At 35.8% G+C, this 26,167-nt stretch overlaps 1 protein-coding gene across 1 annotated transcript in view; it reads left to right on the top strand.

Moving 5' to 3' along the window:
* The window catches only part of LRP1B (LDL receptor related protein 1B), a 2,049,143-nt gene that overhangs the window by 1,163,234 nt on the left and 859,742 nt on the right, over window positions 1-26,167 (top strand). Inside the window, exon 12 of the mRNA XM_043488135.1 lies at window positions 22,763-22,943. Coding sequence (XP_043344070.1) covers window positions 22,763-22,943 — 181 coding nt within the window. The remainder of the gene's footprint in view (window positions 1-22,762; window positions 22,944-26,167) is intronic.

Raw genomic sequence — 26,167 nt, 5'->3', positions numbered from 1 at the left:
TTTTCAGGCAAGACAATCCATTTTATAAAAGTATATTAAATTTTTGGTAAAGTTAATAAACTGTTTTTATAGTGTTTATCTCTAGGGAGGGCCACTTGAGTTATTATACTGCCATCTGATTGTCCTCTTAAAATACATACAACATGAAATTAATTTATATCCTATTGAAGTAAGAATTTAAAAGATATTACAAACAAAGAAATGCAATTATTGGTAAACATATTAAAAGGGAGGTTTAATGCAGTTAGTGAAACTATGATCCCTTTTGGTCACATTAATATAAGTTATTTCTTCAAACTTACCTCTTAAATGAATACTACTTTAGTTTGCTTTTTGCCTGCTAAGGCCTTTGCCCATATCTTCATAGCATTAAATTTCTTCCTTCTATGTTTTCATCAGAGCTATTTCTCTAAAACAAAGAGAGGTTTTTTTTTTGCAGGCTAATTGTGGTGCATCTTTGCCTCTTATATTTTCACAAACATCTATCATAAACTGTCATTCACGACTTAATTAGCTGTTAAAACCAATAGCTTCAGGACCAATTTTTTGTAACCTACACAGACTTAATTATTTTGGCAAGTCTTATAGAGCACTTCATTTTAAGACTACTTTATTGTTATAAACTTAAAATGTAGCAAAAGGAAAAAAATGTAGTTTGTTTCATAGTGCTTTAAAAGATTTTAAGGTAAATTATTGAATCAAATATTTAAAATATTAAGGAGATAATTAAAATTATTGAAACTGTTAATCTCAACTAATATATGTTCTTTTGTGTAATTTGATGAAATTTTAAAATAATTTTATAATAATTATAAAGGAATAAATTCCTTTATAAATATATATGTACATATGCATTTTGTATAAATATAAATATTATATATATTTGACATTGTATATATATATAATGCTCCTTTCAGTTTAACAGTACTTATTTTTACAAATTTAATGACTGAATTTTTACAAATTTCAGTACTTGAAATATTTTAAACCAATTTAAATCTAACCAATTGGCAAAATCTATTAGTAATGGGCTTTCCTGGTGGTTCAGATAGTAAAGAATCTGTCTGCAATGCAGGAGACCTGAGTTCAATTCCTGGGTAGGCAAGATTCCCTGAAGAGGGGGTAGCAACCTATTCCAACATTCTTGCCTGGAGAATTCCATGGACAGAGGAGCCTGGCAGGCTACATTCTGTGGGGTCACAGAGTCGGATTAGGACTGAGTGATTAACACTCACTTTTCACTTTTCAATTTTTTTTATTAATAACAATAGCACTTACTAAGCTTCTAATATGCACCCAACATTTCATATAAGATATTCTGAATCCTCATGCTAAGCTTTGAATGTAAGAAATATATATATATATATATATATATATATATATATATATATATATATTTGCAAAAGTTAGGAGCCTAAATCTTCTAGGAATTAAAGAAATTTCTTTTAAAATTCAACTGGTTTGGTGCTAAGCTAGCATTTGAACCTATCTGGTTGCAAAATTCCCAAGTGCCATCTTCCTTAATAAGAAGTCATATTTCCCCTAGTTATGCTGTTCATAAATTACCACAGGTTGGGGATAGTTATGGAGCTTCCCTGATAGCTCAGATAGTAAAGAATCTGCCTGCAATGTGGGAGTCTTGGGTTTGATCCCTAAGTCAGGAACATCCCTTGGAGAATGGGATGATTATAAAACAATTAGTTATAGAAATTTGGAAATGAAAATGTCCTTCCATGTGGTGGTAAGATAATACAGAAGTTAAATGAGCAGGTGCAGAAGTCAAAGTATCTAAACTGGGATTCTGGTCCATCACTTAGTAGTTATATGAGCTTGGGAAGGTTATGTAAACTCTCTGAAACTTTGTCTACTACATCTGTATAATGGGAAAACTTGTTCTCAGTTGTTCTGAGGATTGGGAACCATGATGTTTCTAAGGCGCTTAGTACATGGTACATAATAAAGAAATGATGGCCGTGTGTGTGTGTGTGTGTGTGTGTGTGTGTGTGTGTGTGTTATTTTCTACATTTTACATAGGAAGCCAAATGGATTCAGAGAAGATATATCATTTGCCCAAAGTCTAGTGGATAATTAGCAATAGAATTGTAACTAATATCCCCATCTCACAATTTATATAACCATCCAAGTATTTAGTATGTTCTAAATTGTTGTTGTTTTAGACTTTAAGCTGTGTCCAAATCTTTTGTGATGCTATGGACTGTAGCCCACCAGATTTCTCTGTCCGTGGGATTCTCCAGGCAGGAATACCGGAGTGGGTTGCCATTTCCTACTACAGGTGATTTTTTTGATCCAAGGATCGAACCCATGTATCCTACTTATCAGGCAGATTCTTTACTACCAAGCTACTTGGGAAGACTAAACTGTTTTAAATGCTAAATAATAAATACAAAATCATCTTTAAAATAAGTAAGTTCTACAATAATTATGTTCTAGAAAACTGTGAAGTTCAGATTAATTTGAGTGTTTAAATACATGGATAAGAAACAACTTTCCTAATAGTTGTCAGGGATCCTGGGGATGGTAAACGAGATGAGATAAAATATGATTATTATAATTGCTATACATTCTTTAGAAAAAAATTATATAAGATCTACAAAGATATTCAGTTCAGTTCAGCTGAGTTCAGTTGCTCAGTCATGCCCGACTCTTTGCGACCCCATGAATCACAGCATGCCAGGCCTCCCTGTCCATCACCAACTCCCGGAGTTGACTCAAACTCATGCCCATCGAGTCGGTGATGCCAGCCAGCCATGTCATTCTCTGTCGTCTCCTTCTCCTCCTGCCCCCAATCTCTCCCAGCATCAGGGTCTTTTCCAATGAGTCAACTCTTTGCATGAGGTGGCCAAAGTACTGGAGTTCCAGCTTCAGCATCAGTCCTTCCAATGAACACCCAGGACTGATCTCCTTTAGGATGGACTGGTTGGATCTCCTTGCAGTCCAAGGGACTCTCAAGAGTCTTCTCCAACACCACAGTTCAAAAGCATCAATTTTTCGGCGCTCAGCTTTCTTCACAGTCCAACTCTCACATCCACACATGACCACTGGAAAAACCATAGCCTTGACCAGACAGACCTTTGTTGGCAAAGTAATGTCTCTGCTTTTTAATATGCTATCTAGGTTGGTCATAACTTTCCCTCCAAGGAGTAAGCGTCTTTTAATTTCGTGGCTGCAGTCACCATCTGCAGTGATTTTGGATCCCCAAAAAATAAATTCTGACACTGTTTCCACTGTCTCCCCATCTATTTCCCATGAGGTGATGGAGCCAGATGCCATGATCTTAGTTTTCTGAATGTTAAGCTTTAAGTCAACTTTTTTACTCTCCTCATTCACTTTTATCAAGAGGCTTTTTAGTTCCTCTTCACTTTTCTGCCATAAGGGTGGTATCTGCATATCTGCATATCTGAGGTTATTGATATTTCCCCCGGCAATCTTCATTCCAGGTTGTGCTTCTTCCAGCCCAACGTTTCTCATGATGTACTCTGCATATATGTTAAATAAGCAGGGTGACAATATACAGCCTTGACGTACTCTTTTCCCTATGTGGAACCAGTCTGTTGTTCTATATCCAATTCTAACTGTTGCTTCCTGACCTGCATACAGATTTCTCAGCAGGCAGGTCAGGTGGTCTGATACTCCCATCTCTTTCAGAATTTTCCACAGTTTATTGTGATCCACACAGTCGAAGGCTTTGGCGTAGTCAATAAAGCAGAAATAGATATTTTTCTGGAACTCTCTTGCTTTTTTGATGATCCAATGGGTGTTGGTAACTTAATCTCTGCTTCCTCTGCCTTTTCTAAAGCCACCTTGAACATCTGGAAGTTCTCGGTTCACGTATTGCTGAAACCTGGCTTGGAAAATTTTGAGCATTACTTTACTAGCGTGTGAGATAAGTGCAATTGTGTGGTAGTTTGAGCATTCTTTGGGATTGCCTTTTTTAGGGATTGGAATGAAAACTGACCTTTTCCAGTCCTGTGGCCACTGCTGAGTTTTCCAAATTTGCTGGCATACTGAGTGCAGTACTTTCACAGCATCATCTTTCAGGATTTGAAATAGCTCAACTGGAATTCCATCATGTCCACTAGCTTTGTTTTTAGTGATGCTTTCTAAGGCCCACTTGACTTCACAATCCAGGATGTCTGGCTCTAGGTGAGTGATCACACCATTGTGATTATCTGGGTCATGAAGATCTTTTTTGTACAGTTCTTCTGTGTATTCTTGCCACCGCTTCTTAATATCTTCTGCTTCTTTAGGTCCATACTATTTCTGTCTTTTATCGACCCCATCTTTGCCTGAAATGTTCCCTTGGTATCTCTAATTTTCTTGAAGAGATCTCTAGACTTTCTCATTCTGTTGTTTTCCTTCATTTCTTTGCATTGATGGCTGAGAAAGGCTTTTTTATCTCTCCTGGCTATTCTTTGGAACTCTGCATTCAAATGGGAATATCTTTCCTTTTCTCCTTTGCTTTTTGCTTCTCTTTTTTTCATAGCTATCTGTAAGGCCTCCTCAGACAACCATTTTGCCTTTTTGCATTTCTTTTCCACGGGGATGGTCTTGATCCCTGTCTCCTGTACAATGTCATGAACCTCTGTCCATAGTTCATCAGGTTCTCTCTCTATCAGATCTAGTCCCTTTAATTTATTTCTCACTTCCACTGTATAGTCATAAGCGATTTGATTTAGGTCATACCTGAATGGTCTAGTGGTTTTCCCTACTTTCTTCAGTTTAAGTCTGAGATTGGCAATAAGGAGTTCATAATCTGAGCCACAGTCAGCTCCTGGTCTTATTTTTGCTGACTGTATAGAGCTTCTTCATCTTTGGCTGCAAAGAATATGATCAATATGATTTCGGTGTTGACCATCTGGTGATGTCCATGGTAGAGTCTTCTCTTGTGTTGTTGGAAGAGGGTGTTTGCTATGACCAGTGTCTTCTCTTGGCAAAACTCTATTAGCCTTTGCCCTGCTTCATTCCGTACTCCAAGGCCAAATTTGCCAGGTGTTTCTTGACTTCCTACTTTTGCATTCCAGTCCCCTATAATGAAAAGGACATCTTTTTTGGGTGTTAGTTCTAAAAGGTCTTGTAGGTCGTCATAGAACCTTTCAACTTCAGCTTCTTCAGTGTTACTGGTTGGGGCATAGGCTTGGATTACCGTGATATTGAATGGTTTGCCTTGGAAACGAACAGAGATCATTCTGTCATTTTTGATATTGCATCCAAGTAGTGCATTTCGGACTCTCTTGTTGACCATGATGGCTACTCCATTTCTTCTAAGGGATTCCTGCCCACAGTAGTAGATATAGTGGTCATCTGAGTTAAATTCACCCAATCCAGTCCATTTTAGTTCGCTGATTCCTAGAATGTTGACATTCACTCTTGCCACCTCCTGTTTGACCACTTCCAATTTGCCTTGATTCATGGACCTAACATTCCAGGTTCCTATGCAATACTGCTCTTTACAACATCTGACCTTGCTTCTATCACCAGCCACATCCACAACTGGGTATTGTTTTTGCTTTGGCTCCATCCCTTCATTCTTTCTGGAGTTATTTCTGCACTGATCTCCAGTAGCGTAGTGGGCACCTACCGAGCTGGGGAGTTCCTCTTTCAGTATCCTATCATTTTGGCTTCTCATACTGTTCATGGGATTCTCAAGGTATGAATACTAAAGTGGTTTGCCATTCCCTTCTCCAGTTGACCACATTCTGTCAGACCTCTCCACCATGACCCGATGCCTAGTTTCAAACTATAAGCACCTTAATTATGAAAAGACAAATTATTTATTAAACAGCTCTTGAGGTTTCTCTTGGAATATTAGATAATTTGCTATGACAGTGGTACTCAATTTTCTATCTTATCTCAGAGATTTTTTTCCCCTTACTCTTTGTTTTTTGTCTGTTTTTGTTTACTTTCCCCTTACTCTTTGAATTAAAGACTGTTGCCCTGTAGTAGCAGAATATAAATAACTCTTTATTGAATAAAATTTACCTGTCCTTGCATTACTGGCATTCCAAATTCACTAGTACATTCAACTTTAGAATATCAAGAATGGTAATTATTCATTCCAGTATTCTTGCCTGGGAAATCCCAAGGATGGAGAAGCTGGGTAGGCTACAGTCCATGGAGTCACAAAAGAGTTGGACACAACTTAGTGACTAAGCAACAATGACGAAAACAACATGGGCTTGGTAATGATTAAAATAATAAAAATACATCCCTCATAAGGGAAAAAAAAAAGGAAACTATTTACTTCTTATTGATCTTTTCATCACATAACATTTTTTAAGTAGTAGTATTTTAATCATCCAGGATATTTGCTAAAAAAGAAACACTTTCCAAATTTTGCTTTTGAAGCTCCTGAGAATACTGGTGGCATATGTCAAACCATGGGGTGTGATATATCTTTAGCATAATTAAGAAATATGTCTCCATATGAAAATCTGTGTATGTTCATATGTGTGATATTTCTCTCTGATTCAGTTATTTGTAGGTGGCACCTATGAAAAACAAAATGTTTTTTATGGTTCCACATATTTGAGTATTTGAAAGGCAGCAGCAGCAGCAGTGGATAAACTGAGAGTTTAATTTTTCTTCTAGGTATTTGGCACTGTGTGGAAATACAGGAATGAAAATCATATTGAAACATTAAAGAGTATTCTGCACTGATATTCTGGAGTAAATAAGCTAGTCACACGCACATTCCCAATTCCCTGTTATTTTTTCCATCCCTTGGATTTGTAGTGCTTAATTTATTCATTTTTTTTTTTAATTTTACAAATATTTACCAAGCCTTCAGTATTGATCTCTACTAGGAGTGTCAAGCATAAATGATACTTGTATCCTGTCTCCTGTTCCCTAGAGGCAATTGGAAATGTTGGCTTGTTGATACTTTACCAAAGTTAGCAAGGCAATAGGTGGAAAGTATCAAGAATGGGACACAGATATAGTTCTAAGGGAGTTTAGTGGACAGATGAATTTCACAGGGATAATAGGAAAAGATTTATGTAGCAGACAAAATGTTAATTTGGCCTTAAAAGAGGATAAGGATTTAGAAAATGGAAAAATGAAAAAAAAGAATGTAAACTATTTACTTCTTATTGACTTTTTCATCACATAGCATTTTTTAAGTAGTAATATTTTTGTCATCCAGGTACTCTTATTATAAAAATTCTCATAAAGACTAAAACGAAAGGAAGCAGAAAAGTGGATTTCTCTCTGACACAAAAGTCCATGTTTTCTCTAGAACAGCACAGCAATTTGCTGAAAGTAGTATCATCCAATGCAGAAGCCTGGATCATACAGCTTATAAAAGGGTTAGTGGAAAATAATTACAGAAGGCATTGTGTGTCATTCAGAGGAAAGTTTGAATTATTCATGAGGTATTTGTGAGTCATTCACTTATGTGCTCATTCAAACAATTAATATTTACTAAGATAATTTTATATATAAGTAATGTTCTAAGTTCTGGAAATTTACCAGCGAACAAAACAGATAATATCTTGTAAAAATATATTGGAAAATATCTTGAAAGCACAGGTTTCATAGATGACTTAAAGAGGGAAAGTATAACCCTAAATTCTTCAAGATATTTTATTTTTGACAGAAGTCTTGTTTGCTTCCCAGATTTGCAATAGCAAACTAGCCTATGATATCTGTTTATATGTGACCAGTTTTATTTGGTTCCAGCTTCACACCTATCCTAGGAAACTGTATTATGTGTACTTATACCTTTTTTTTTTTTTTGGACTCATACCTTTTGTGTATCCCTGTGTGTGCCACACCTTTCCCCCCAAAAAAGAAAAGGTTAAAGAAATGATACCTACTCAGACCTTCCTTAAATGAAATATATCATCTCTTTTCTCTTTTACCTATTACTTTTTATTTTCTATTCACTATTCCTATGCAATTGGAAAGAATCAAAGTTCCCATAAAAATATGCATTTTGGCTCTGAGTTTTTCAGATTTTTGTTGTTTAGTCACTAATTCACATCCAACTCTTTGCGACCCCATGGACTATAGCCCACTAGGTTCCTCTGTCCATGGGGTTTTTCCAGGCAAGAATACTGGAGTGAGTTGCCATTTCCTTCTCTAGAGTTTTTCAGATATAAAATAATAAATCAGCTATTGTCCAGTGTAATATGTAATATAGACAAATTGAATGAATGTATTTTAACACTACTACTATATTTTGTGGGTGGTAATAGTCTGATAATGGTATGAAATTTTGATACACATTTGTTTTATTCTTTGGTTAGTATACATCTGCTTCCACAGGATAGCTGTGCTTCCCTGGCTCCAAAATTAGCACTTTTTGCCTCTGTTACTAAAGCAAGTTTTCATAAACCTTTATTGTACAATTTGTGTCAGAGTTACCTTGATATTTTAGCTGTTAGGGTATTTAACTTCTCTCAAACAGGGGAATTTCAAATAGTAAAATTTAGCTCACAATTGTTCCAAGTAAAAAACAAAATGTACCTTTTTTTCATATTAAAAAATGTATCTGGGGATATACATGAAAAATATCATTCTGAGATAAATGTTCCCAATATATGTGTCCCAATGTTTATCCATGAAATGTTTACCATTTTTCCTTTTACAGTATTTTTTTATATATGAAATTACAATGAAATTTAGTCCACTCAGAGACTGCATATTTTTTAAAGACCACAATATTTTGTATTGCTACTGTACTAGCTACACATATCTAATTTAATATTCTTTCACAATTTTACCACAAACATATTGCAAAGAACTTTTCATTTGATGGCAAGAAAATTCATATTTATAGAAATCAAAATGAACTAAAAAAAGTTTGAGATTTATCATTTATTTACTTTCAAGGTAGAACTCCAACCTCATAGAGCAGGGGTAATTTTGTTTTCCAAACAAAACAAAGGATATTGGCAATATATGGAATCATTTTTGGTTGTCATAACTGGGAAGGAGGTGCTCCTAGAACTTGGTAGATGGAGATTGGGGGTGCTAACATCATGCCGTGTTCAGGACAGTCTCCTATAACAAAGAATCATCAGGCTCCCATTGTCAATAGTGCCCAAATATGAGTATCGGCATAATTGTACTGGTTCCTGGTCGGTCCCCAAGTGTCACAGGGCAATGTCATGGGCCTGGATGGATGCTAAGCATGGACTTGGTTGTGCTGTGGCCGAGGAACCCATTGAGTGGGCATAAGCACTTTTTGAACAAACAGCCAACAATGGTGTAAATAGAAAACTTTCAAGTGTCCTGTCTTGTAGAGTGAACAGTTTCACGGTAGGTGCCCTGTGGTCACATTTCGTCCTTTATGTGACTGTTACAGATGCTATTCAATATCAGAAGCCAGACAAGCCTTACTGGTCAGCACACTCAGCAGCAAAGTTCAGTGAGACTCTAGGTCCTTCAGGGACTGCCTCTCCCAAAACCTACACACAAAACCCTGGAAATAAACACACACCATCATAAAAAATCACTTCTCTCTATAGTTCATGAGGATTTTGCATGTAATCATCCCTAAAATGTTCCACATAAGTACTTGTAAATTCACAGGGGAAAACAACAACAGCAACACATTCTTTGTTTTTCTTCTCTATAAACCATAATGCCCCTGAGGCTCTTTCCTAAAATCTCGTTGTCATCCTTGCATGTCCTGTTCCTTGTATCTGGGATGCTCTTCCATCAGATGTCCCCTTGCTTCCTTGCTTCTCTTCTTTACCTCTCAGAGGTCTTTGCTTACAGGCTGCCTCCTCAGACAGTCCTTGCTGGCCAACTAATCTCAAATTGTACATCTACACATATTCCCCACCTAAATCCTTACCACCGTTCTCTGGTTACTTGTTTTCTTTAGTACTTATCCTAGGTATATAGTGAAAGTCGCTCAGTCGTGTCCAACTCTTTGCAACACCATTGACTATAGCCTGCCAGGTTCCTCTGTCCATGAAATTCTTCAGGCCAGAATACTGGATTGGTAGCCGTTCCCTTTTCCAGAGGATCTTCCCAACCCAGGGATCAAGCCCAAGTCTCCTGCATTGTAGGCAGATTCTTTAACATCAGAACCACCAGGAAGGCCCATCCTAAGTATATATTGTTTGTTTATTGTCTTGCTATAAGAATGTAAGCTTCGAGGTATCAGAGGTGTTTGTTTATTTCATTCTTTGATAGGCCCTTATGGTTTAGAACAATGCCTGGCATATAATAGATATGCAAGGAATGTGCATTAAGTGGATGAATGGAGCCTTTTATTTGGCTGTCATTACTTCCCCTGGTGACTCAGATAGTAAAGAATCCACCTTCAATGCAGGAGATTGGGATTCAGTCCGTAGGTTTGGAAGATCTCCTGGAGAAGGGAATGACAACTCACTCCAGCATTCTTGCCTGGGAAAATCCCATGGACAGAGGAGCCTGATGGGCTACAGTCCATGGAGTCACAGAATCCGACAAAGCTGAGCAACTAACACTTTCACTTTGAAAATAGTAATTAAACTGATTAAACACAAACAATGATGATTGAAGAATGATTCTTTTTTCTAAAATAAGGGATAGTAAGCTGAATCATTATTATTATTCTTTGATTATCTTAAGTTACTTTGATATTTACTGAAATTGTTCTAAAAAAGAGCTTCTCTGATGACTTTTCAGAAATCTAAAATTTTACATATTTTCATAATTCATTTGAACTTTGTTACTGTTCAGTCACTTGGTTATGTCCAACTCTTTGTGACCCTATGAACTAGAGCACGCCAGGCTTCCGTTTTCTTCACCATCTCCTGGAGCATGCTCAAACTCATGTCCATTGAGTCAGTGATGCCATCCAATCTCATCCTCTGTTGTCCCCTTCTCCTTTTGCCTTCAATCTTTCCCAGCATCAGAGTTTTTTCTAATGAGTCGGCTCTTCACATCAGGAGGTGAAACTATTGGAGCTTCAACTTCAGCATCAATCCTTCCAGTGAATATTCAGGGTTGATTTCCTTTAGGATTGACTGGTTTGATCTCCTTGCTATCCAAGAGACTCTAGAGAGTCTTCTCCAGCACCACAATTCAAAAGCATCCATTATTTGGCACTCAGCTTTCTTTCTGGTCCAACTCTCACATGTGTACATGACTACTGGAAAAACCATAGCTTTGACTAGAAGGACTTTTGTCAGTAGAGTAATGTCTCTGTTTTTTAATACACTGTCTATGTTGATCATAGCTTTTTTTGCAAGGAGCAATCATCTTTTAATTTCATGGCTTCATTTTACTTAAGTAACATTTTTAATAAAAATATTATTTTTAGTTAATATACATAAGACATCCTTGTCTTAAACTTTCCCAGACTCTCCAAATGAACATATCATTTGCTTGCAGTTTCAAGGTTTACTTATACAGTTTCATACCTACCTTGAATGAATTTATACTATATACTTATTTGTGTAAATTATTTAGCATTAATTTTCTTTATCAATTTTCTGTGGAATCATAAGGGTTCATTTAGCTCACCACACCAAAACTGTTAGAAAATATAGCATTAATGTCACTATTTTAACTATTTCCCTCTTCTACAATTATGCTACAGTTAACCTTTAACATCTTCTTTATATTTTGCTGTTGTTCAGTTGCTCAGTCATGTCCGACTCTTTGTGACCCCATGGACTATAGCATCCACGACTTTCCAGTTCTTTACAATCTCCTGGAGTTTGCTCAAACTCGTGTCCATCAAATCAGTAATTCCATCCAAACATCTCTTCTTCTGTTGCTCCCTTCTTCTTCTGTCTTCAGTCTTTCTCAGCATCAGGTTCTTTTCCAGTGAGTCAGCTCTTACCATCATGTGGCCAAACTACTGGAGCCTCAGCTACAGCATCAGTCCTTTCAACGAATATTCAGGGTTGATTTTCTTTAGGATTGACTGGTTTGATCTCCTTGCTGTCCAAGGGACTCTCAAGAGTATTCTCCAGCACCACAGCACAAAAGTATCAATTATTTGGTGCTCAGCCTTCTTTATGGTCCAACTCTCGTATCTGTACATGACTACTGGAAAAATCATAGCTTTGACTAGATGGACCTTTTTTGGCAAAGCAATGTCTCTGCTTTTTAATACACTGTCTAGGTTTGTCATAGTTTTTCTTGCAAGAAGCAAGTGTCTTTTAATTTCATGGCTATAGTCACCATCTGCAGTGATTTTGGAGCCCCCTAAAATAAAGTCTCCCACTGTTTCCATTGTTTCCCCATCTATTTGCCCTGAAATGATGGGACCAGATCCCTGAGCTTCATTTCTGAAAGTTTAATTTTGAGCCAGGTTTTTCACTCTCTTTTACCTTCATCAAGAGGCTCTTTAGTTCCTCTTCACTTTCTGCCATAACAGTGTTGTTATTTGCATATCTGAGGTTATTGATATTTCTCCTGGCAATCTTGATTCCAGCTTGAGCATTATCCCACCTAGCATTTCACATGATGTACTCTGCATATAAGTTAAATAAGCAGGGTGACAGTATACAGCCTTGACATACCCCTTTCCCAATTTGGAACCAGTCTGTTGTTCCATGTCTGGTTCTAACTGTTGCTTCTCGACCTGCATACAGGTTTCTCAGGAGGCAGGTAAGGCAGGTCTGGTATTCCCATCCTTTGAAGAATTTTCCACAGTTTGTTGTGATCCACAGAAAGGCTTTAGCCTAGTCAATAAAGCAGAAGTAAGTGTTTTTTGGGAATTCTCTTGCTTTTTCTATGATCCAACAGATGTTGGCAGTTTGATCTCTAGTTCCCCTGCCTTTTCTAAATTCAATTTGTACATCTGAAAGTTCTTCATTTATTTATTGTTGTAGTCTGGCTTGAAAGATTTTGAGCATAATCTTGCTAGCATATGAAATGATTGCAATTGTGGGGGAGCTTGAACAATCTTTGGCATTGCCCTTCTTTGTGACTGGAATGAAAACTGACCTTTTCCAGTCCTGTGACTTCATGTTACAAATAATAATATATTTTTATATTACAAATAGTATATTCTTTATATTACAGATAATATTTGTATTATTTGTATTTACAAAACCATTCATTCTTTTATTTGATTAAATTTTTAAAAATTAATTTTGAACTACTTTTATTTATTTTGATGGAAAAACTACAAAATAGTATAGAGATTTTTTGATATCCCTCACACAGTTTTCCTAATAGTAACATCTTACCTAATAAAACAATTATCAAGAGTAGAGAATTAATGTTGATACAGCCCTACTAAAAACCTTACTCAGTTTAAAAAAATAAAAAAAAAACCTTACTCAGTTTCTCCAGTTTTTCCATCATGAATTTAGTAATTATATTTTCTCAGTTTTGTGTATACTATAGCAATGTCTCAATTTTTCCTTGTTTAATATTTGACTTCCATTATACAGACATTTATTGAAACTCTACATTATCAGCCATCTACTGTATTTAGGTCAGAAGTCAAATCTGCAGTTTATTGAGAATAACATTTTGATTGGAAGGTTGTTAAATCCTCCTTTCCTTCAGTAATCTTACTTATCTCTACTCCTTTCTCTTTCATGTCCCACTGTTTCCTGCTAATAAATTGCTGCTTATGTTAACTTTCTTTGGCTCTTGCTTCAATTTATAATTTTTCTTTTTACAATGCTAGAGATCCAACTTTATAGTGGGTAGGTACATTGGAACATGAGTCATATTTCCAGACTGACTGAATTGACTACTAACTAAATGTGGGTCCCTGTGAATAACTTTACTTTCCAGGTTTTTTTTTCTTCCCATGATTGGTAGATCTAGATGTTGGACTATATGATTCTCATGTATCTGTAGTCTCTAAGCTATGGCTGACTCTTTTGCAACCCCATGGGCTGTAGTCCACCAGGCTCCTCTGTCCATGGGATTTCCCAGGCAAAAATACTTTAGTAGGTTGCCATTTCCTTCTCCAGCGGAGATTCCTGGCCCAAGGATCAAACTTGTGTCCCCTGAATTGCAGGCTGATTCTTTCCTACTAAGCCACCAGGGAAGCTCCATATGATTCTCTAGCTGCCTTTAATCTATGAAATACCAGATTTAAAACTAGATCCCTGCCTAGTTTTATTATTGCATCTTCCCCTGATTCACTGCTTCAGTTTTATAAGGCTACCTGTGGAGTAAAGAGGGTTATGACTGTATGCATTTTCCTGGGTAGCTATATAAACTTATTGTGAGATAAATTACTATTAAGTACTTGACTTCCTTTATCTCATTTACCTATTATCCACACATGTATTTTGCCTATCATTTTCCCACTAGGTATTAATGAGGGTCTGAAATAAGTACACTTTTGATAATTTAATATGTTAAGCTAATCTCCAGGAAGATGGTCGGATGGGATGACACATTTGTTCTTTATCCTGGTTATTATAAGCATAATGGAGATGTACAGCCTCTGCCATTTAAACTCAACTTGAAATTTAATGGTCACTATCTTTCACTAAACATGATGCCTAAGAAAAGTGTGTTTCTTTTCAAATTTCAATAAAAATTATCAACTGAAGTGACATCTGTTTGGATGTTTAAATGACCAAATTGAAAAATATGAAACATATTAGAAAATATAGTTAGTGAAAACATCACTTTTTATGAAATGAGATTGTTCAAGAGACTTTTGATAGAGTTGCTTTTTCATTTAATAGAGATGGAGTAATTTAGTGTTAGTGTAGTAAGTTCCAAAGTATTTTCTTTTTACAAATTATAACCACTTCAAAGGACTAAATGGAATATTCAAGAATATCTCCGATATTTTATGTTCAGATGTTGAAGCAATTTTTACTCTCTCTCTCTCTCTCGGGCTTCCCTGGTGGCTCAGAGGGTAAAGCATCTGCTTGGAATGTGGGAGACCCAGGTTCATTCCCTGGGTCGGGAAGATCCCCTGGAGAAGGAAACTGGCAACCCACTCCAGTACTCTTGCCTGGAAAATTCCATGGATGGAGGAGACTGGTAAGCTGCAGTCCATGGAATCACAGGTCACACACGACTGAGCAACTTCACTTCTCTATCTCTCTTGCTAAGTGGATGGAATTGGGTAGCAAAAGGTTGTTAACAGAAGTTAGCAGCAAAAGCTTTTCCAGATCACAGGCATGGCAGTGATGTATTAGGATTCTCTGGAGAAACAGGACCTATAGATTGTGTACATAAAGAAGAAGAATTAGAGATATACACTTAAAGAATTGTCTCACACAGTTGTGGAGAATAACAAGTCCAAAATCTATAGGATAGAATGACAGGTTGTAGATGCAGGAAGAGTTGGTGATATTGCTGCTTGAATCCAAAGACAGTTTAGAAGCCAAATTCCTTCTTCCTCAGGAGACCTTAGTCTGCTTTCTCTTAAAGCCTTCAACTGATTGGATTAGATCAACCTACATTATGGAGAGTAATCTGCTCTATTTAAATTGCATTGATTTAAATGTTGATATCATCTAATAGTACCTTCACAGAAATATCTGGACTGATATTTAACTGAGTTTCTGTGTACCATGCCCTGACCAAATTGACTTATAAGTTAGTTATCACACATAGCTAGTCGAACAATATAAAGTGTGATAGTGTAAATCAATAGAGAATTCCCATAGAGCTGTAGCCTGGAACCCAGATTGTTATTTACAGTCATATTCATATACTTCTTTACTTCATCTGCATTGTTAAAAACACAAATTATAACTTTTTAGGATCTTTTCTTGGGAGACACTTCTCCATGGATCTCTCAGATTTCTGTGTATCTTAGAGGAAGGCACCAATTGCCTTTTGTTCTGAAATATTCTAACAAGGATGTTTGCATAGAACAGAAACTTGGAAGAGGTAGAACATCCATCTGGTGCAAATAGGCAGGGCTGGCTTATTCCCCATTAGAAAATACTGGGTTTTATCAATTCAGAATTCTTCTCCTATGTAACGCAGTCCACTGTGTGTGAAGGCATCCACATAGGCCCATCCCATTTGGGATTGTGGACCAAAGGGACACCAGTCTGCTGATGACCATGCTGCGAGCTGTGCCATACCTGAACTACAAGTTTTGTGTCATCCACCATCATCTCTGAAACAGAAACATGCTAACTTGAAAGCTTGAAAGTAGGGTAAAAATCTCAGTTCCTAACAGGCTTTAATATGTTTCATTTTACTCATCACTTTAGATTATTGTATTGGTAAGTATGGTACATACTGTGGCATTCTCTTTATGTTCATATATGCTCATTATTTGGAGAAGGAAAAGGCAACCCATTCCAGTATTCTTACCTGGAAAATCCCATGATCGGAGGAGCCTGATAGGTTACAGTCCATAGGGTCGCAAAGAGTCGGACATGACTAAACGACTTCACTTGTGCTCATTATTGCATCAAAGACGAAATATCTGAATGTCATAGAGAGACCACCTGTATCACCTTCTCCCCAGACTGAAAATAAAAACTTTTTTTTTTTTTAAGGAAATCACTGTGTTGTACTGTATTCTGTTCATCTGGAAATCAAGACCCTTATATGCACTTTACATATCTCTTTGAATAAAACAGCAAAATACTTTGTTTCCATTGTGAGTAGCTTGTGTATTCACCCTCCTCAACCTAATAAATGAACTGAGGAAGGACCTGGAATGAAAATGAGGATGAGAACATCAGCCTCAGCTAGCCACTGGGGACAGATAATACAGAAAACTTTAGTCTGGCCGAGTACCCCTGTAACCTTATGAGACAGAAAATTCAGTAGGCAAACATTATTGCCACAGTGTTAATGAAATGAACTTCATTCACACATGTCAGATACATATGAGCTGGGACACCTAAGTGAAGTGAAGTCACTGAGTTGTGTCCGACTCTTTGCAACCCCGTGGACTGTAGCCCACCAGGCTCCTCCATCCATGGGATTCTCCAGGCAAGAGTACTGGAGTGGATTGCCATTTCCTTCTCCAGGGGCTCTTTCCAACCCAGGGATCGAACTCAGGTCTCCCGCATTGCAAGCAGACGCTTTAACCTCTGAGCCACCAGGGAAGCCCTAAGGCCTTATTGAAATGCACAGTAAGAATTTGTATTAATTGAACTATAGGAATATGAGGCAGGAAAGTTGTCCAAGCAGTAACTCTGAGGCATGATAAGGCACCCCTGTCTCTGAATGTGTCTACATTTGTAGGGCACTTTCAGTTATTTAAGGCTTGTAGTCATACTTTGCACTCATGCCAACACTTCTGGAATTTTAATACTTTGCTCTAACTCAGAAAAATAATGTTCATACTAAGGATAGAAAAACTTGAATACTTTGGAAAAATCTAGGCCCTGTGTTTTAATAGTGGAAGTTATGGGGTGTAATATCCAATTAATTCCTTACAATATTAATCAAATTATTTAGTAAAGCATTAAGACTTATGTATTAATCTGGAGATATGACCTATACACCTTAAGGAAACTAAAGCCATTGATCACATCCTTAGCCATTTATTTATTTATTTTTTATCTTGGACCCATTTTTAAAAGTGGAAGATTTCATTTTAACTATAAGAACTTTAATACTTCTTTTCCATAAATATATAATATCTAAATATCATACCCAAAATAATGCTTTGGTTTTAGAATATATTTCCAAACTTCTTTTTAAATGCTTGTTTTACCTAATCCTACATATTACATTAATTAAATCACTTTCTATTTTATTTTAAATCTACATAATTATTCTTTTCCATTTACATACATTTAATTACCTCTTATCCATCTTCATTTCATTTATGGTAGGTATCACTTGTAGGAAATAACAATACTACTGTCAAGAATTTTTCATTTCAGTGAAAAATCTAGATTTTCATGGAGATGCATATTTTTCTAGCACACTATTATATATTGTGTCTATTTATAAAAGTTATTCTTGATATGCTAGAACAATGTTTACAAAGAAAAAGTAATGAAAAAGTTAATAATTTGAGTCAAATAATATGTTAATCTTAAGTATTCACAGAGTACATGAAAAGTCTATTTTCAACCTGAATTATATAGATAAGTGTCTCAATTCTTTACTTTAAAGGGGACATACAGACATAATCTCAATCTATTAAAAAATTAAAAGAAGACATTATTATTGGAATTTTTGTTTTTTGAAAAACTACAAGTTCTTTCCTATTGATAAATGAAAATGGGTATTTTTTTGAAGCATAAGGAAGATTTTGACCAGATTTTTTAAAAAGGTCATAATTTTGTTTGCCATTAGTTGTGTATTGCTGATGATGCTGACGAGGTACTGAATGTTGATTTTGGAGTGAAGGCGACTTCAACTCTTACCCAAAGGTATCAAAGCAATCTACTCTGGCAAGTTTCTTTTTAACAAACAACTTCCTTTCTTTTGAACAGTCATGTGTTTCCTTGAACTAGGAGTTAGTGTCTCTATAGTTACCTATGCTTGTTTGGAAGTTCAGTGTCATAAACCTTCATATGCTATTGATCACCTAGTTGAAGGTTTCCTGTTAGGGAGTTCCAAATAGTCAGTCTCAGGCAAGTCTCAACCAAACCCTCTTGAATAAAAAATTAGATGTATATAAAGCTAATGTTTTAGTTTTTCATCTAAATCATAAGTTAAAGGAATATGCCAAATGATATAGAGGTAGAATTTTACCTTACCAGTGTATATTTGTTGAGAAAAGGATTCATTGATTGTTCAGGCTTTGTCCTACAATTATAAGAGAGGAAATTTCTCTGTGTCCAGTTAAAGATAGCCTAAAAGAGATTCCCAAGTGGCACACAGATTAATTTTTTACTTTTTTTAATCTTAAAATTTTCATTCAGCTTCATTCTTTCCAGAAGAGAAAAACAGACACACACAGAAGTAATATTAAAAAACATTTTAAGCTGAGTCACTTCTGTCTCAAAGACAGATACTTAAAGAGATTATAATAGTAGTGGTACTATTAGTAATAACATTCATAGCAACATTTATATTAGTATTATGTAGCACATATTATTTTTAAGAATTTTGCATATATTAATGAATTTAATCCTCAAAACAATCCTATGCATTAAACACCATCATTACACCCATCTTAAAGATCATGTGTAACTTATTCCATTAGAGAATAAGTGAGTGTCAGAGCCTTGGAAGTGTGGTTCAAAAACTTGTGATTCTAATCTCTAATTTATGCAGTTCAAACATTTCATTTTTCAAAGACAAAGACAAACCAGTTAGAGACAGTTTCTTCCCATATTCTGCTTTTTAGAATTCCATTCCATTCCACTCTATTTATTCACTACTGATTCTGCATATCCTATTTCTAATTAAATTTGGCCATTGGTCAAAATTCAGGAAATCATTACTGAATAACCATTTTAAAAGAGAAAAGCATAAGGTATATTCCTATCAAAAAAGCCCAAATATATATATACATTTTTAATCCTGATGAATTAATAAAAACTAACATGTGTTGAGAATTTATAATATTGCAGGCAGTATGCTAAGTATTTTACATGCAGTAGCTAATTTATGTCTTGTTATCATCTCACAAGAATAGGTGCTATTATTATCATCCCTTTTTAAATGGAAAAAATTAAGGATCAGAGTGACTGAATTGCTTACCCAAGTGTCAGAAACAAAATTTCAATCATATAATGCTATAACTGCTTCGTATAAAAGAGAAAAGTGTCAAGTCAATTTCAAAAGATGTTTTAAAAGTGCAAAGGTTTTAAAAGAAGGAAGTTTCCATGCTGGAATAGATTTTGGATGTAATACAAATTTTGAAAACCAATAATCAAGATAAAAACCAGCCACAGACTATGATAAATAGAAAAGAGTAACCAGCTACTCTTTTCCATTATGCTAGAACAGGAGAGTGTTCAGTAGAATTAAACATCAATAAGGTAAAGACAAAATTAAACCTTTTTTCTAAGCATAGGCACAATTAACCTGTGAAAATTACTCATATTGGTTGGTAATGAAGCAGATAGGTTAGTGAAATTGAGAACATATCACTCTAATGAGATTTTCAGTTAGATCAAATCACACATTGGATTAGTTATCCTGAGCTAGAGCTCATGCTAATTAGCAAACTGGGTCACAAAAGAAAATTTTATTTTCCCAAGGCCAGAGGGCCATGATTAAAGAATATGATGAGTCAATATTTATGACATCTATATATGAGGCAATATCATGCAGATGGGCACAATAAAGGAAAAAATGGAATGGACCTAACAGAAGCAGAAGACATTAAGAAGAGGTGGCAAGAATACACAGAAGAACTATACAAAAAAGATCTTCACAACCCAGATAATCACAATGGTATGATCACCAACCCAGAGCCAGACATTCTGGAATGAGAAGTCAAGTGGGCCTTAGGAAGTGTCACTAGAAACAAAGCTAGTAGAGGTGGTAGAATTCCAGTTGAGCTATTTCAAATCCTAAAAGATGATGCTGTGAAAGTGCTGTACTCAATATGCCAGCAAATTTGGAAAACTCAGCAGTGGGCACAGGACTGGAACAGGTCAGTTTTCATTCCAATCCCAAGGAAAAGTAATCCCAAAGAATGCTCAAACTACCACACAATTGCACCCATCTCACACACTAGTAAAGTAATGCTCAATATTCTCCAAGCCAGGCTTCAACAGTATGTGAATCATGAACTTCCAGATATTCAAGTTGAATTTAGAAAAGGTAGAGGAAGCAGAGATCAAATTTCCAACATCTGTTGGATCATTGGAAAAGCAAGAGAGTTCCAGAAAAATATCTACTTTTGCTTTATTGACTATGCCAAAGCCTTTGACTGGGTGGACCACAATAAACTGTGGAAAATTCTTAAAGAAATGGGAATACCAGACCACCTGACCTGCCTCTTGAGAAATCTGTATGCAGGTCAGGAAGCAACAGTTAGAACTGGACATGAAACAACAGACTGGTTCCAAATAGGAAAAGGAGTACATCAAGGCTGTATATTGTCACCCTGCTTATTTAACTTATATGCAGAGTACATCATGAGAAACACTGGGCTAGATGAAGCACAAGCTGGAATGAAGATTGTCTGGAGAAATATCAATAACCTCAGATATGCAGATGACACCACCCGTATGGCAGAAAGTGAAGAGGAACTTAAGACTCTCTTGATTAATGTGAAAGAGGAGAGTGAAAAAGTTGGCTTAAAACTCAACATTCAGAAAACTAAGATCCTAGCATCTGGTCCCATCACTTCATGGAAAATAGATGGGGAGACAGTGGAAACAGTGACAGACTTTATTTTTTGGGGGCTCCAAAATCACTGCAGGTGGTGATTGCAGCCATGAAATTAAAAGACACTTGCTCCTTGGAAGGAAAGTTATGACCAACCTAGACAGCATATTATAAAGCAGAGACATTACTTTTCCAATAAAGGTCCTTCTAGTCAAGACTATGGTTTTTCCAGTAGTCATGTGTGGATGTGTGAGCTGGACTATAAAGAAAACTGAGTGCCAAAGGATTGATGCTTTTGAACTGTGGTGTTGGTCCCTTGGACTACAAGGAGATCCAACCAGTCCATCCTCAAGGAAATCAGTCCTGAATATTCTTTGGAAGGACTGATGTTGAAGCTGAAACTCCAATTCTTTGGCCACCTGATGTGAAGAGCTGACTCACTGGAAAAGACCTTGATGCTGGGAAAGATTGAAGGTGGGAGGAGAAGGGGATGACAGATGATGGGATGGTTGGATGGCATCACCAACTCGATGGACTTGAGTTTGAGTAAGATTCGGGAGTTGGTGATGGACAGGGAGGCCTGGCATGCTGCAGTCCATGGGGTCGCAGAGTCAGACATGACGGAGCAACTGCAGTGAACTGTCATGTAGGTTTCCCAGGAATGTGTGAATGCGCGTCTCTGTCTCTGATGTACTCCTACCTGTTGTTGTGTCCAGTAAGTGCCAGTTCTTTATCTCACACCACAAGGAAAACAGACAGTGGTTTTCTGGGTTTTTAAAGAAGTGAAGGAGTTCATGGTAATTTTTTCTGCCATAGAGGAACAGAGTTATATTTATGATGTGTACAATTTGAAAAGTGCTTTACAAAATGGCTAAAAGTGAGGAAAACACCATAGAACAAGTGTAGTTATAAAAATCTCTACATTGGGGATCTATTCTACTGCTATTATGTAATAAGAGACTGTCAACCTTCATTCATAAGCATTAGAGTTTAGCTTTCTATAAAGATTTGAATTAGGGGAGCTCATACGATTGTATGTTTAGAGTATTCCTTTAAGTTATCAGTGCTTGTCTCTTAGAGGAGCCAGTAACGCTGTCTTTTTTCAAAAAAAGTCGAGAATATATTTTAACACTTCTTTGAGTTCACTCTTCCTGCAGTTCCATGGAGACAACCTGTTTCGGGCTTTCAAAGATGTTCTTCCACTGAACCTCTTCATCTCTTGGCAAAATGGCATTTGCATTGTTTTGGTTATTCACATTATATATTACATGTTTAAACCTGCTTACTTTTGAACATGCTATCTGATCACGCTACTTGACATTTTACTTCTGAACAGCCTATAAAACTATATTTTTATTCTGAAGACTCATTTTCACCCTTTTATCTCTCATCATATATTTTCCTATTTTTTGGCAGATCACTGTTTCAATTAAAATATCTCAAGAAAGGGCCTGTTATTCACATAAAATGATGTTCAAAACAAAAGTGAAATCTGTTCTATGGGATGATATTGGCAAAAACCTCACTCTCAAAGAATTTATGGATCAGAATGTATTCCTTTTACAATTAAACTTTTTATTAAGTAGAACGTAAGTAGTGAGCACTAATATAAAATCTGTTTCTTTCTTGTTTTTGCTTTTTGCAGATCTGGATAATGTGGAGGGCATTGCTGTGGATTGGATAGGAAATAACCTGTACTGGACAAACGATGGCCACAGGAAGACCATTAATGTGGCCAGGCTAGAGAAGGCTTCTCAGAGTCGGAAGACTCTCTTAGAGGGAGAAATGTCCCACCCCAGGGGGATTGTGGTGGATCCTGTTAGCGGGTATGAGATGTTTGATCAGCTTTATATAAAGAAAATGATGCTTGATAATTTGTTTTTTTCATACCTAGAAGAAGTACATTTTATTCCACATGTGCATTCGCATATCAATGACCTGATTAGGAAAAGTTACTCATTTAATGATTTCCTCTCCTAGAGAATGTGAAAATGCATTGGACTGATATAGATTATTTGTATTAAGAATATATTTACTTGATTTATTCTGACAAGCACCATCATTCTCCATTTTAGATGGACTGACACCAAGATTAGTAATTCAAACCAGCAAATCAATTGATTTAACTTTTAATTAAAGGCTATTGAAATTTAATGTATTAAAAGAATAGCAACTCTTTGTTATTCATTTACTAAGGACCAGGCATTGTATTAAATAGGTTACTATGCTCTGTCCATGATTCCCTATAATAGTCCTCTGAGTTAGTTGCTATTCTTGTTCTTGTTTTACAGAGAAATTGGTAACAAATCTGCAAAAAATTTTTGATTATTAAGAAACTGGATAGATATTTAAACCCAAGACTTTATTTGAAACCACTTTACTGTGCTACTCTTGATTAGTCTAGATTGGGAATCATATAATTTTAGATATAACCAAAGTTTTCACATAGTGACATCATTTTATAATAGTAGGTGCTACTTTCTTTAGGATGGATTATTTTGTGCTATTCATGGGAATATATTTTCCTTATAATTTTGCTCAGAGCTAACCTGAATACAAATAATACTGTACATATGAAAATATTGGGAAAAAGATGTGAAAATTCCTAATAGAATCTCAGAATGAAATGAGTGGCATGCATATTTTACATGTTCAGTTTTTGTCTGTGGTTTTTATCCCCTTCATAGCTTGTATTTCAGTGTTTCACAATAGGATTACAAAATTTATTTTTTATACTGTATCATATACATACAGAAGATAATTGACTAGGAAGCACATGACTCACTTGTAATTTGAGATCACCAGATTTCTGTTCCTAAAACTGTATTGAGATTAGCTCCAGATACAATCAGGGTGCTTCTTTCTAGGCTGACCTAATCAGCAGGTGAACTCACTGAATTTTTGTAAGGCATAATTATAAAGTAATATCAGTGGTTTTATGTGTGGACTCTTTAAATTTCTATTTTATTCTTGGACTTTTAAAGCAAGTCATCTCAAAAAATAAATAAATAAATAAAGCAAGTCATCTCTCTGACCTTAAACCAAGGCAATCCTAATATTAAAAGAAAATATTTATTCCACATTTTCTAAATTTCCTTGAGGCAAGATGTTTCAAATATATCTTAAAACAAAATCTTCTTTCTCAGTATTCTGTTAGAGGAAAATATTTTCCAATAGAATTAAAGGGTTTTTCAGGTACTCAGGGAAATGACACTGAGCAGAGGTTGTGGAACCAGATGATTTAGAAGGAAATTCAGGGGTCACTAGTCCTGCCTCTCTCTTCAGATTCAGAAATCCATTGTAACACTTCCTTAAGAGGCAAGGATCCAGTTTAGATTTGAAACCTATAGCATGTAAATACATGATTCAAAACATTTAGGGACAAATCTGATAGGACATTTTTTCTTTTCATTAAGTCAATATCTGCATCCCAGTAGAACCTATCTACCAGCTAATTCTGTATTTGCCTCTAATGCTGCAAAGAATGACTCTTCTACTTCTCCCATCAGACAGATTTTTAAGTATAATACTGCTGTCATACACCAACCTAAAAAACAGACATGAACACGTATATATGCATGTATGTATACATGTGTATACATACATGGAATACATATGTGTATACCACATATACACACATTTTTCTTGTAAAAATATACTACACTCAGAGTGCCGCACTAGAACTATGATAGTTAACAAAACAGGCATAGTCTTAGCCCTCATGGAGCATTTTGTGTTATCTGCAAACTAGGGAATGGGAAGATGCAACAGTAAATAAGTACCAAGTGAACAATTAATGTAATTTCTAGAGACCAAAGAAATGGAGTCAAACAAGCATGTTAAGGTGAAGGAGGCTAACAGAAAACTGTTTAAATAGGTTTGCTGAAAAGTCTCTTTAATGTGCCATCATTTCAGTTGAAACTTTGTTTAGAGAAGGAGCAAGCCTTGGAGAGTGAGGGAAAGCGTTCAGATCATGAAAATGGTACAGCTGAAGATCTTCAGTGGTTATATGAACTGCAATGAAGACAGTGGGGCTGGTTGTAGATGGCAACTGGGAAAGTTACTGAAGGTACAGTCTTAAAGAAAGCAGGGCCTTGTGTACCATGATGAGAACTTTGTTCTTCAGTGCCAGTGTAAAACAGAGTTGTGATATCATCAGTTTATATTAAAAAAGCAAACTATTCTTACTATTCTGTGGCAAATGGATTGGAAGACAAGTCGAAATAGGACCATCTGAATTTGTATCCAAATAATTGTTTGACCCTAATATAAGTTGTTTTATTTTATTTTTTTATGAATATGTGATTTAAGTTTGAAAAGCTCTATTTTAAATAGCATAATATAATTTTAAGCAAAAATTTTCAGAAAAAAAAACTGATTTATTCATATTTTTTCTACCATAATACCTTTTGCATTGTACACAAGGAAGCATCACAGATATTCTCTGCCATAATAGCCTATTAACAAAAATTACTCTGTTCAGAACTATGTTCTTATCTAAAGCTTCTGAACCAATTATAGAATTAATAAAGGATTTATTCATTTATTTCTTTTTTAAAATACATTATTAAGTAACTACTATATAGATCAGTAGAAATCAGTAAGGCGATAAATGTCTTCAAGGATGTTATAAAGCAGTGTGCTTGCTGTAAAACACACACCACACAATTTATCTATAAATTAAAATAGAATTAAATGCATACTTTTTGGGAATTTAGCGAGATTTTTAAAGTTTTAAAGTTCAGATTTGAACTTTAGAGGATGGATAGGATTTCCTAATGAATTTCCTCAAAAGCTTAGAGTTTGGGTTCACAGGTTAGTCACTGTACTCTGAGGGGCAATATGAGTATTGGTTGGAAGCAGGGGGAGTTAGTGGTGATTTTGAAGTAGATGAGTTCATTAAGGATAGAGCCCGGGACATGTGAAGGATCATAGCAGAAGGTGAGACTAGAGCTATGCAGAAATCTTTACTGTTGTAATTAAAAGCTTTGACTGATTTTGCTGTCAACAAAATAATTAGAAGGTTTTGAGGATAAATATCACTTTTTTT

The sequence above is a fragment of the Cervus canadensis genome, chromosome 15 (genome assembly GCF_019320065.1).
Source record: "Cervus canadensis isolate Bull #8, Minnesota chromosome 15, ASM1932006v1, whole genome shotgun sequence".
Classification (NCBI taxonomy): domain Eukaryota; kingdom Metazoa; phylum Chordata; class Mammalia; order Artiodactyla; family Cervidae; genus Cervus; species Cervus canadensis.
This window is presented reverse-complemented; position numbering and strand designations above follow the sequence as displayed.